The 12,711-nt window shown below is 39.9% G+C and overlaps 1 protein-coding gene across 2 annotated transcripts in view; it reads right to left on the bottom strand.

Moving 5' to 3' along the window:
- The window catches only part of itga4 (integrin alpha 4), a 28,737-nt gene that overhangs the window by 9,158 nt on the left and 6,868 nt on the right, over positions 1 to 12,711 (bottom strand). For both annotated transcript variants that reach the window (XM_062432380.1, XM_062432381.1), the window contains exons 6-18: positions 12,580 to 12,647; positions 12,144 to 12,276; positions 9,153 to 9,238; positions 8,883 to 8,945; positions 8,658 to 8,798; positions 7,587 to 7,695; positions 5,583 to 5,677; positions 5,069 to 5,159; positions 4,622 to 4,667; positions 4,185 to 4,339; positions 3,726 to 3,880; positions 3,416 to 3,568; positions 1,636 to 1,712 (exon numbers count right to left, since the gene is read on the bottom strand). In XM_062432380.1, the coding sequence (XP_062288364.1) occupies positions 1,636 to 1,712; positions 3,416 to 3,568; positions 3,726 to 3,880; positions 4,185 to 4,339; positions 4,622 to 4,667; positions 5,069 to 5,159; positions 5,583 to 5,677; positions 7,587 to 7,695; positions 8,658 to 8,798; positions 8,883 to 8,945; positions 9,153 to 9,238; positions 12,144 to 12,276; positions 12,580 to 12,647 (1,372 nt within the window). The remainder of the gene's footprint in view (positions 1 to 1,635; positions 1,713 to 3,415; positions 3,569 to 3,725; positions 3,881 to 4,184; positions 4,340 to 4,621; positions 4,668 to 5,068; positions 5,160 to 5,582; positions 5,678 to 7,586; positions 7,696 to 8,657; positions 8,799 to 8,882; positions 8,946 to 9,152; positions 9,239 to 12,143; positions 12,277 to 12,579; positions 12,648 to 12,711) is intronic.

Below are 12,711 nucleotides of genomic sequence, written 5' to 3'. Positions count from 1 at the left end.
ATCAGAACCAACAACAACATTTAGACTATGTGATAGAAACTAGACATATAAAGATTAATGAGACTTAGATATGAGTGGACAGCCCACTTCCCAAAATAGGCAGAATTAGCACGACAGAGGTCTAGCTCACACTCACAACCTTAAACATAAAGATATTGTGGACTGCAGCTACATTTCTTCTTCTAGTGTTGGCACATTCATTAAGTCACTGATTAATGTCATTTTATTGACATTATGACATCTGGGTGTTAAATATGAAGCTACAGCCAAAAAAACCATGATCTTACTTTATAATAAAGACTGGAATCAAAGGGAAATAGCTGCCTGGCTCTGTCCTGAGACAGCAGCTAACAAGCGCACTAAATAAGACTCGTTATATAGAGTTGATTTGATTTGCACAAAAAGTGTAACAAATAAAAGAAAATAAAGATTGCTGGTTTAATGTGGGGGTTTGTATGCCCAACAGTTTTTTGGCCGGGAGCAGTGACACTCTAAGGTTTCCAGGAAAGGTACTGGTAGAGAGAGCTAGGGTCGCTGTTTCCAGTCTTTGTGCTAAGCTATACTAACCTGGTTGACTCACCTTTAACAAGAATGTAAATGACTGCTAACCATCTTGTGGCTGCTACTTCATACTCTACTACAGTGACCAGATGTGCAGGTTTTAACCCTCGCTCTTTCTATTTTTCTGTACTTTGTTTTTATTTTTATTTTTATTTTTTTCTTGTTTTTAATTGTATGTTTTAATGTTTCCAATTTTTACTATTATTGGGTTTTATTTTTATTTTTTTTTAAATTGTATGTATTTATGTTCTTTGCTTCCAGTTCTTCCTGCTAAATGATTGTTTATGTAAAGCACATTGAGTTGCCCCTGCGTATGAAATGTGCTATATAAATAAAGCTGCCTTGCCTTGCCTTGCCTAAAAAGGTCTAACACAGAATTAGGTGATCATTTATACATTATGCTTTATAAACAGTCAAATCAGACCGGGTTAAGCTGGACGTCCCGAGTCCCAACAAATATTTTTAAAAGTACTAAAATGTCCCACTTTTCTCCTCAATTAAAACAGTTTCATAGATGTATCATGTTCTGTCCTGTCCTAACGTAAAAACACAAATACATAAACCACATGTCTGAATTCAACACTGATCTGTCTGCACGTGCGTTGATCAACCAATGTGTTGTTGTCAAGAGTGTTGCTATCCTATTGCGCTTGTGGCTCTATTTGAAAGAATCAGGATGTGGTTAGCTGCCATGCTGCAGAGAGACTTGGTGTTTTCTAAAGCTTACTCCTTCCTTCATAAAGAACACAGCAATGTAAATGCTACATTCTGCACACACCTGCAAAAGTACATTTCAAACTACTGAAAGAAAAAGATTATTTGCCATATCACCTAGCCACAACACACATAAAGAACAACAGCATGATCCAACCAGAACTGAGATCAACATACTGCTGCTGACAACATAGCTCAATTAGACAGTGGCTAATTTGCAACATGTGTCAGCCTCTGTCATTTTTCCAGAACTGAACAGCTAGTTTGGGATTATATTGTACATAAAGCATAGATGTGTATGTGCATGTGTGTGTGTGTGTGTGTGTGTGTGTGTGTGTGTGTGTGTGTGTGGGATCTTACTGTGGCAGCACTATATGAGCTGACAGCTGCATGTTAGTGGAGCAGTTAACCCGAGAACAGGAACGAGCAAACTGCGTCTGAAAGAAGGAAGGACTCAGAGTTAACGGATGACACCGCTCATAATGAACAGAGCAGTCACATTACAGGCGGCCCCTGCGACCTTTAACCTCCGTCTTGCACGTGATGAACAATGCTCTGAAGACTACCCCCGCCCATCCTCCACCCTGAAATTTCGTCTATGTTAACTTTTCCTCCTCTGCTGTTATGAGTCAGTGGGACATGGTGTGGACACACAGAGGAAACATGGTGGTTAATGTGCTGCAGATGAGGCTGTGCAGCTGTAAACACATCTGGATTAGCAGGAAGTCATTATCTGTGTGTGTGTGTGTGTGTGTGTGTGTGTGTGTGTGTGTGTGTGTGGTGGAGCTGACATCAGATCAACAGTTTCCTTCCCTTTAAGACAGATCAGTTTGATATAAGATGGACGGATGTGACAATGAAGCTTGTCCAACAGGAAACTGTGTCTAGTTTAGCTTGATGCTCTGATAGGTGAACCACAGTATAGTCAACAATATATTCAGTAGTAGTTGTAGATATAAGTAAACAGTGCATACAAGTAAATACAAGCCAACTTAATTAACTGCAGGCAAGTATTCTTTTCTAGTTAATACTCACCACAATGTGCTTGTATAAAAAGTTAAATAGTTATAAAGGAGTTAAAGTGGCATTTAGTGGCATCTATCAGTTATATTGTATGCACCTTAATCATTAGGCTACCCTATTGTTGAATACATTGTTAATCGTTTCTGCATTTTGAAAGTCTAGTGTATAGAATTTGTAGAATTTATAGAATTTAGTAGCAACCGGCAGATTGGAACAAACTGACCCTCCCCTCCCCTACTCGTTCCAAACGTGTATGACAGGCATGTCCAAACTCTTCCGTGCCGTATGCCTGCAGGCTTTTGTTCCATCCAATCAAGAGCACTCATGATTCGAACAATCAACTGTCTGAAGACTGAGATCAGCTGATTAAATGAGTCAAGCCTGGTGTACTCCTGCTTGGTTTGAATGAAAACCTGCAGCTACATGAACCTTTATGGAATAGTTAGTGTAGGAGAATCTACGGTGGCTGCGAAACTTGCAAAAAATGCAAAAGCCCCTCTGTAGAGCCTGTTCTGGGCTACTGTAGAAACATGAGGTGCAACATGGTGACCTCTGTGGAAGAGGACCCACTACCTGTAGATATAAAGGCAAAAAAACGCGATTCTTATTTTCAGCCGATTATACTAGTTACACTAATTAACACATTCTTGTTAATATTACATTTAAATTCTGCCAACAATAAACATATTGTTCTGCTAGATGCCACTAAATTCTACACAATGCACCTTTAAAACCCTTTAAAGCCCTTTAAAGAGTTAGTATTCTGGGCAGCTATTACAAAGAGTTAGTTTGTGTGTATTAACCTACAGCACCAACAAAATAACTCATTACAATAATTAACCTCTGTAATTAGCAACTACTCATAGTACAAAATCCTCATATCGTCCTTGTATATGTTTGTATTAACCTAGTGGTGTTGGTACCAACCCCAAAAGTCACATTTACATTGTTACAGAATAACACCTCTTGGATTTATTGTGGATTTCTTCCACAGTGTTGACTGTGGTCTTTTCTCTTTCAGTATCAATTTTAGTTTCACCAAGCTGTAGATATAGGCTGTAGATATAAATACATATATACTAGACAGTACCTGATTGGTGTTAGTGTTAGACAGTACCTGGTTGGTGATGGTGTTCCGGTGTCCTGCTCTCTGCTGCAGAATGGGTTTTAATTGAGGGAAGGCTTTGGCACCGGTTCTGTGGGTGTGTGTTTCTCTGAGACTGTAGGAAACCTCAAACCGCACAGGAGTATAAATGTCCCTCACGTCTTTCTGTACGTATATAAAACAGGGACATTGTTAGCATCACAAGAGCAAATCATATCAGGTATTAACGTGCATTAATCCCATATTAAGTGTATTCACTGTATGTATGTGTATGTGTGTGTGTGTGTGTGTGTGTGTGTGTGTGTATGCGTGTGAGTATTACCCTTTGGAAAACTCTGTGTGTTGTACAAGTGAGCTGGCCATTTCGTGCTCTCACATGACCCCTTGTGATATTGGATGACCCGTTACCATGGAAATAGAAACGATGAGGGAAGAATGGCTTATGGAGGAGGTCAGAGGTCAAATTATAATTAAGATCTGAGGAGAAAAGGAGAGAACAGTTTTAGAGTGTCATGCACTTTACAATGGGTTAGGCCAAAAAAAAAGGAAGTTCAACAGTTACACATTTTGGGAAATATGCCTTTTTACTCCTGTTTCCATTTTCTATGCTAAGCTAAGCTAACTGTGTCCTGGCTGTGGCTACATATTTACCATACAGACATGAGAGTGGTGTCAATCGTATTATCTAATTTTCCTAAAATGTCAAATTTTCCCTTTAAACATCAGCAGCTTGGAGCTAAAGTTGGAACATGAGTTTTATACACTTGACACTCTGGTTTACCTATAGCTCCTCTGTACTGTCTGGAGCTAACAGAGAAGCAGACAGTAACGTTGAAGCAGACGGTTGGAGTGTGGTGTTCTCTGCAAAGTGCCAGCCGCTGATCAATCTGCTCCGGCAGAGTCAGAGACGCCTCCACCCGAATCACCGGACGGGTCCTACAGCACACAGGACACATTCAGAGATAAGATCATGACATTCTGTCTGTGATGAAATAACGTTTACATTCTATACCTGGGTTGAAAACAATAGATCATTTTATTTTTCACAATAATTTCAGCAGATGTTATGAAACTGTTGGTTATCCGGATGTCCTGCTTCCCCTGAAGTAACACTTCCTTCAAATGTATCTAAAATTAACACTTCCTTCCTCTGCACCCCTCTGATAAAGGGAAGCTACTACCACCGGAACGTATGTATGTCCTGTACTGTGGTTTTACCTGAGAATTACAGCTGAGTCCGAGAGGAATGCACCCACTGCCACGTCTGCAGAGACAGAGAGAGATCAACCTGGTTTAAAATCAAATGAGACTGGAAAAGCACAATATGGCAAATGTGATGCAGGAAAAAGGTTGTTCTGATTAGGCCTGTCACAATAACTACTTTTATGTTGAAATGATATATCGTCTCAGAAATAATCGCGATAAACAATATTATTGTCATTTGAAGATCATTTTATACCACTGATATAATGATAATATAAAAGCATAATAATGTGCCAATGTGACATGAATAGCCTCTTAGCTGCTAACGTGATATGATAAGTCCATTTATACACATGATGATGTTGATAATTATGTGATTGTAAGTTATGATAGGATATATGATATATGTTAAGTTGATAAAGTAATTATTGTGACAGGCCTAATTGTGACAGTTCATGTTACCTTGGTAGCCATTATTATCAATGTCAATGCCAGAGTTCATTGACTGGCCGAACATGTTGAGGCGGTGACCCAGGGTGGATCCAGTAATCCTCTGAAAACACAAACACATACAACATGTTGGATACCAGAACAGATGGTTAGACAGTACTGGACCCGGGTAGGAACCATGTCCTGTGTGAACAAAAAACATTTGGAAGTAGGAATCTGCAATTCAGTGACCAGGAAATGAGCTAATAGCTAACTCTGGCCTAAATCATCTCTTGTTATTGTGAGATTAATGTTTTAAGCTTGGGTCTTATTTTCAAATGTTGTCCATCATTTCTATCAGTAAAACACTTAAGTTAACTTCAGAACTGGGACACATCGCTCAAGACAAATACGACGGGTCACAGGAAGTCAAGCAATCCGATAAGTTGGAAACAGTCCAACAGCTTATCAAGATAATTTATAAGTTACCACTTTATTTTGAAATCACACTGAAAATGAGCAAACCTTAAAAACTGTGTGTTTATACCTGAGACGGAGTTGGTGAGATTCCCTCCTTCCTGCCATTGTAGATGTAGATGGCTCCTTTTAGATCGTCTTCATGTGGGGCACCAATCGCCACATCTACACATACACACACACGTTTGTATTACTGTATTTGTGAGGACTCCATTCTCCAAAACTCAACCTGTACCTTATAAATTGATGTATGCATGTTGCAATTAACTTTTGAGACTTGAAACTTCTATATGAAAAAAAGAATCTATTTAAAACATTTGCTCTGATATGTGACATTTAAAAGGTAGCTGCTGTAAATAATCCTTTATAATGCAAGTAACAACTTCACATGATTATTTTTTATAGCATCTAGGTTGCTCGCTGTTTGCCTTGTGGGATTATTCACTGAGCTATACAGTGTTGTTGACTATTAACTATTAATTCTCAGATATCATAGGTAGATATTCATTTTAACACACACTTCACATTCAAAACATATATAAATATATCATTGTTTTGAACATTTTAACACATACCCTCATGTTTGTACACAAAGTGTTAAGCTACAGTTAAGAGACGGTTAGCTTAGCCTATTATAAAAACTGGAAACTAGCCTAGCTCTATATTTTCATATATTCAACTCTAACTGAGAGAACAGAGCTGTAGCTACTGTTGAGGTCATGTCATTTGTATTTTTTTCTGTGAATTTGGGAGGTTAACAACTTGGAGGATTCATTAAAATGAATGTTAGCATGAGCAGCATTTTAGCAGTCACGCAGTCGCTGCATAAAAAAGACTTGAAAGTGAACGTGTTAGGTCTCAAGTCAAACATGAACCTTTACATGGCCTTTCAGACAGGTGAGACTGACCACTGAAAAAGTAATTCTTCATTTTAAAGAAAGTAAAGTATTTTCTAAAACCTCAGCTACAGCTACAGCCCTGCTGGAAAATGCTCCACAGCATGACAGCATTAGTACATAAACATGAGAAAATACCAGTCTGCTCCTTTAATATTTAACCTGAATCCTTTGAGGATGTGAAAGTCTGAAAGCACAATGTTTTGACAAATAGACGGCTACTGGAACACACACACACACACACACACACACACACACACACACACACACACACACACACACACACACACACACACGGACAGTCTTTTATCTAGCTTTGTAAGATTAGAGGGCAACTTCAGTTACAGAGCAGAACAGTTTTTCATTATAGGTTTAATGAACTTAATAACACATTCCACCCTCTTTGCACACGTACAAACACACACACACACAGATAGTGAGGGGTCTGTGAGTGTGTGAGGGCGTTGTGTTAAAAGTCAGTGTGACAGCAGCAAAAAAAGTGTGTGTGAGGGTGTTCTGTTAAAAGTCAGTGTGATGCTTAGATAACAGTGGCAGTTACTGTTGGTGGTGGTGAGGTGGGTGGCTTGAACCTCCTTGGTAAGAAACTTAAAATGCTAAACATAACGTGTGTGTTCAGTTGTTTAGTGCAGTAACAGTCATCGAAGTATTATTATAATATCAGCAGCATAGCAGGGTAACTGCTGAGTAATTAGATCTGTGAAGAAAATGACAGAGCAGCACTCGGACCTCCCTTATTACCTCTGTTGAGGTGCCCTCGAGCAAGACAGTGATTACTACTACACCTACTCCTCAAACTCATAGTACCACAAGATTTGTAATGTTAGCAGCAGCAATGTCAGCAGTATTGATTAGTAGTAGCAGTTTAAGTATTAATAGAAAAACTGAAAACGCACAATTATGTGCACAAGAAAATGTGTAGTGTAGAATTCTTTAATTAAAACACACTTATTTATTCTGGCTTTTAATTAGTGTCATTTTAAATGATATCCCCTGTATGAAAGGTGTTCTATAGATAAAGTGTATTATTATCATTATAACTGAGTATATAAGTATTAAGTAACTAGTACTATTGGCAGTACTATTAGTAGTGACAGTAGTAGTAGTAGCAGTAGTATTATGGTTTCAGCAAAATAAATACTGATAGGTTAGGGTGTTACCAGGGTAACCGTCATCGTCCAGGTCTCCCAGGTCAGTGATGGTCTCTCCGAACCGGGCAGCGTAGGCGTTGCTGCCAGTCAGGTGAAACTCGGCCTCCAACAGCTTCGCCTGAAACGGAATCCATTAGTGAGGAAATCTACACATCATACTACTTTCTAAGCAGGTGTTGAGTATGTAGTACAGGCACGTCCAAACTATTCCATAAAGGGCCGTGTGTCTGCAGGTTTAACTGTCTGAAGACTGAGATCAGTTGATTAAATGAGTCAAGCCTGGTGTGCTGCTGCATGGCTGGAATGAAAACCTGCAGCCACATGGTTCTTTATGGAATATTTGGACATTCCTGATGTAGTGTGTTCACACCGGAGTAATGATAATGAGTCAGTATGTTTGGAGCGCCCCCTGCGGCTTTGGGGTTAAGACCCAGACCATGAATCACAACGTTCCCTAGTCGTGTCTGACTGAGGACCTTTGTTACATGTCATTCCTCTTCTCTTCTCCCTGCATTTCCTGTCATATCACCACCATCATGTCTAGTAAAAGCATGAAAATGTCATTCAGTATGGAGACTGAAAATCTATTGATTTTGTGCTGCTTATGGACTCTCTTTTCCCACACAAATAAAACAGAAGAGCTGCTCACAGCTGGAGGAAATGAACACTTATTATGGATGGCAGTGAGACAGCTCCAGAAACCCCAAAGAAAACAGAAAGTAAGTACTGAATCTTTCTTACAACATTTCACCAACTGTTTGTGAGGTTTAATAAGCATTGACATCTTAAAGCCACAGTTTGATGAATGTGTGTTAACACAAGTCTTGTGTTATTTCCTGTTAGTACAAAACAGTAAAGTAAACAATGATATATTGATTTGGTTGTATACCAACTGCAGACACAGCATACTTTGGCAAGATTACACTGAGCTCACCGATCCCAGATTAATTGTTCCGAGACAAATTTCCCCTTAGGGACATAAAAAGTTGATGTTTAATTAATGTGTGTGTGTGTGTGTGTGTGTGTGTGTGTGTGTGTGTGTGTGTGTGTGTGTGTGTGTGTGTGTGTGTGTGTGCTCACCTCCCCCTGGTTGATGTACACGTGGACTCGTCCCTCATCCCTGGCGGCACCCACTGCCAAGGGAGCGCCAACCAACAGATCTGACAGACCGTCAGCATTCAGATCCACCGCACACACACTGGAGCCAAAGTAAGAGCCCAGCTGCACACAAACACACAGACACGCATGGTAAGCGCAAAGTAATCCATTGTTTTGAATGGAGGATGCTAATATGCTACTTCTTACCTCTTCCCCCGACACTGCAGACACGACCTGCAGCAGGACTTTTTCTGCCGAGAAGATGAATACCTGCACATCACAAATACACACACATACACACTTTTTTTTAGCCATCACAACTACATATCAACAAAAACTCAATGACACACCCCCTGAGAGTCTTCACAAAAAGCATCAAGAAGAAGTGAGGATGCTTTGAAAAAAATGTCTACAACTCAAACTGGTCCAAAACACACAAACAAACAGTCATATTTGTTCTGACAGGTTAAAAACTACCTTGCCCTTCTGGTTGTATTGCGGAGCTCCACCCACCACCTCCGTAGAAGAAGGACTCAGGAAGTGACCGGCTCCAACAGAATAACCTGGAGAGCAGCAGGACACAGTGTCACATATTTAAACTTCTGACCCTCAGAGGAAAAGGCTCTTTGGTTGACCGATCGGACCAACTAAAGCAGTGATGGAACTAGTCTTGATCGCTAAATGAGGCTGGGTATCGGTACTTGATACCTTTAAGGTATCAACCGAAATAAATTGATACAAAGTAGTATCAAAACGTCTCCCATCAAACGATACCTGTAATCGATCCTTTTTATACCCAGAGCTAGAAAATATGACTATTTGTAAGGACTTGCTCACAGCCAATCAACGTTCTGCGTTTTTGGATTTAATGATTGGTCCACTGCCACAGCAGCTACAAGTCATCTGTGGTGGTGAAGTCGCTGTAAATTTGAGATGCAGTCTTATCAGTTAAGCAGCCGAGATGCCACCTAAACTCTGTAAAGTAAATCTTCTCATCTCATTTTCAACATTGTCAGCAAATATGTGTATTTCCCAAAAATGTAGAGCTGTAATTTTAAAGTTGCTGTAAGTGCACAGTAATAATAATAACTAAATGATTCAGCATGTTCATTCAGCATTTTACAGTTCCTCTTTTCCCTGTCTGTGATAATGAGAGCCTGACAGTAAGAAAACACTGTGTAGAGATATTTTATGAAGCACAAAAAAATGTGCCTATAGTGAAATTTAGGTTAAACACATAGTGGTTATAAATGAAAGTAAGTTTCAAAACCTCCATGTTCAATATTAGTTGTTGATTTGTGTTATTGAGTTAAACAACTTCATATCAAACACACACACACACACAGACACACACACACACACACACACACACACACACACACACACACATGCTCACAGCCAATCAACGTTCTGCGTTTTTGGATTTAATGATTTGCCCACTGCCACAGCAGCTATCTGTGGTGGTGAAGTCGCTGTAAATTTGAGATGCAGTCTTAGCAGTTAAGCAGCCGAGATGCCACCTAAACTCTGTAAAGTCTAAAAGTCAAGAGCACCAAATGTGGAATGGGCATCGAATGAAGTATTCAATTGGTGGCGGAATCACTTTAAGTGTACTTGGATTGGTACTGGTTTTTGTAATTTTTTAAACGATACCCAGTCCTGTCGCTAAACACTTGATATCGACAGTCTCCATGGTCTCATGGTCCAAGAGCTATATAAAAACCACTAGAATGTTTGGAAACTTCCATGCAGAGGCAACAAGCAATAAATATCTGTCTGCACCTCTTCTGAAAAACTCTCTAATGGAGTTTGGATGTCTGACCATGTTGGAATGTATTTATAGCTCTTCCACCAGCTACACTAGGCTAGTCATTGTGTAAACTGGGTGTGGTTGTTACTCTAATTACTGGATGGGGGTTGAGATACAGTTTGACTATCTCACCAGAACTTAGGTTGAAGCACACTGACAACTCAAGTGTGTTTTGTTAGCTTTGGACAGAGCCAGGCAAGCTGTTTAATTGCTATAGTCCCCCATCGCCATTTTATTTGAGCTTCTGAATACTGCAGTTGTAATTTCACTTGCTATATACCGCCCTTGAAAATGATACAGTGGAACTAATAAAGCTGTCTCCATGGCGGGTACGAAGTGACGAGTGATTGGGGACACCGTTTCCTGTCTTTCCTGTCTTTATGCTAAGCTAAGCTAACTAGCTGCAGACTCCAGCTAACATATTTACAATACAGATGTGAGAATGTTATCAATCTTCTCATCTCATTTTCAACATTGTCAGCAAATATGTGTATTTCCCAAAAATGTAAAGCTGTAATTTTAAAGTTGCTGTAAGCGCACAGTAATAATAATAACTAAATGATTCAGCATGTTCATTCAGCATTTTACAGTTCTTCTTTTCCCTGTCTGTGATAATGAGAGCCTGACAGTAAGAACACACTGTGTAGAGATATTTTATGAAGCACAACACACAAAAATTGTGAAATTTAGGTTAAACACATAGTGGTTATAGATGAAAGTAAGTTTCAAAACCTCCATGTTCAATATTAGTTGTTGATTTGTGTTATTGAGCTTCATATCAAACACACACACACACACACACACACACACACACACACACACACACACACAAACACACAGACACACACACACACACACACACACACACACACACACACACACACACACACACACACACACACACACACACACACACACACACACTTCTGCTCGGCTTCCTGTTCAGTACCTGTACTCAAAAGGTGTTCAACTGCATGTTCACCACTATGTATTTTGCTGTGTCCTAAAATAAATGTGTGAAAACGATGTAACCAGTCTAAACTGTGTGAAGAGAAAAACAGCATGACAATGTGACATAAGTTGTTTTATATTTCCTTAATCATGAACTTCATTTAAACAGCAAACTGTTGCTATTGTGGACCCTTTTAACTGCGTTCTCTCCGATTTGTTCTTTCATGCCTGAAGATTTTTTACACATATTCCATCAGCGCCACGCCAGAGCGCATAGTTACATAAAGAGACGCCCAATTTAACTTTTCAACCGCTCTCCTTCACAGTAAAATGATTGCCGTCATAACTTTTGCCTCCTGCCAGACGCCAGAAGCCAAAGCCTAACAAACAGTCACTGCAGTGAGGTGTGTGAGTCTGACAAAAATACACAGTGAGCCGACGCTTCTGCTCGCAGCTGTGCGTGTAAACACAAGTAAAGGCGTGAGGTGAGGTGTTTCTTCAGACTGAATATTGCTGCTTCTCTCGACAGGATGTCAAACACAAAGCGTTATTGTTTGATATTTTCTGCTTAGTCTGTACTGTGTAAAAATGCATCCTGTGTAGACAGAGACCTCTGCTCTGCTAACCTGCAGCCTGTGGAGACATTTTGCTGTTAGGAGCACAAATAAAAGGTGCACATTGACAGTAGCAGAAGGCATATCACTTACCCAGGTAGCTTCCAAAGCTGACCTCTCCAGTGTCTAAGTCCAGATACGATGACAATATTGAGCTGGTCTTGTTGTAGACCACAACTGATCCTGTCCAATAAGACGTCCCTGGAGCCCCCGTGATGATCAGATCCTGAGAAGAAGTCAGACACAATTCAGAGTTGTATCATAGTAATAGTAATAACTGCTTTAAAATGGAAGTTGAACAAGAAGTTCATAGCTTTTGACTTGATTTAAGAATGGAGAGTGACTTTCTACATTTAAGCATCAGGAGGAAGAACAAGAAAAGAGCAGATGGCCTCCAGAGGCTCCACATAAAAAAAACCCAAATGGTTGTAAGAAAAGATCAGCTGATGAAGTCATAAATGTGACAGTAGTGATAGATCACATTCAAGCTGGAAACACTGAAGACAAGCTGGATTGGTGTGACACTGACCTCTGTCAGGAAGTTGGAAATACCAGCCTGACATGACCCATAATCCTCCCCAAACCTCCTCTGGTGGTCTGGAGACAGAAAGAGAGACAGACAGGGACACAGGGAGACAGACAGGTAGAGAGGTGAAGGTGA

This window comes from Scomber scombrus, chromosome 13 (assembly GCF_963691925.1).
Source record: "Scomber scombrus chromosome 13, fScoSco1.1, whole genome shotgun sequence".
Classification (NCBI taxonomy): Eukaryota; Metazoa; Chordata; class Actinopteri; order Scombriformes; family Scombridae; genus Scomber; species Scomber scombrus.
This window is presented reverse-complemented; position numbering and strand designations above follow the sequence as displayed.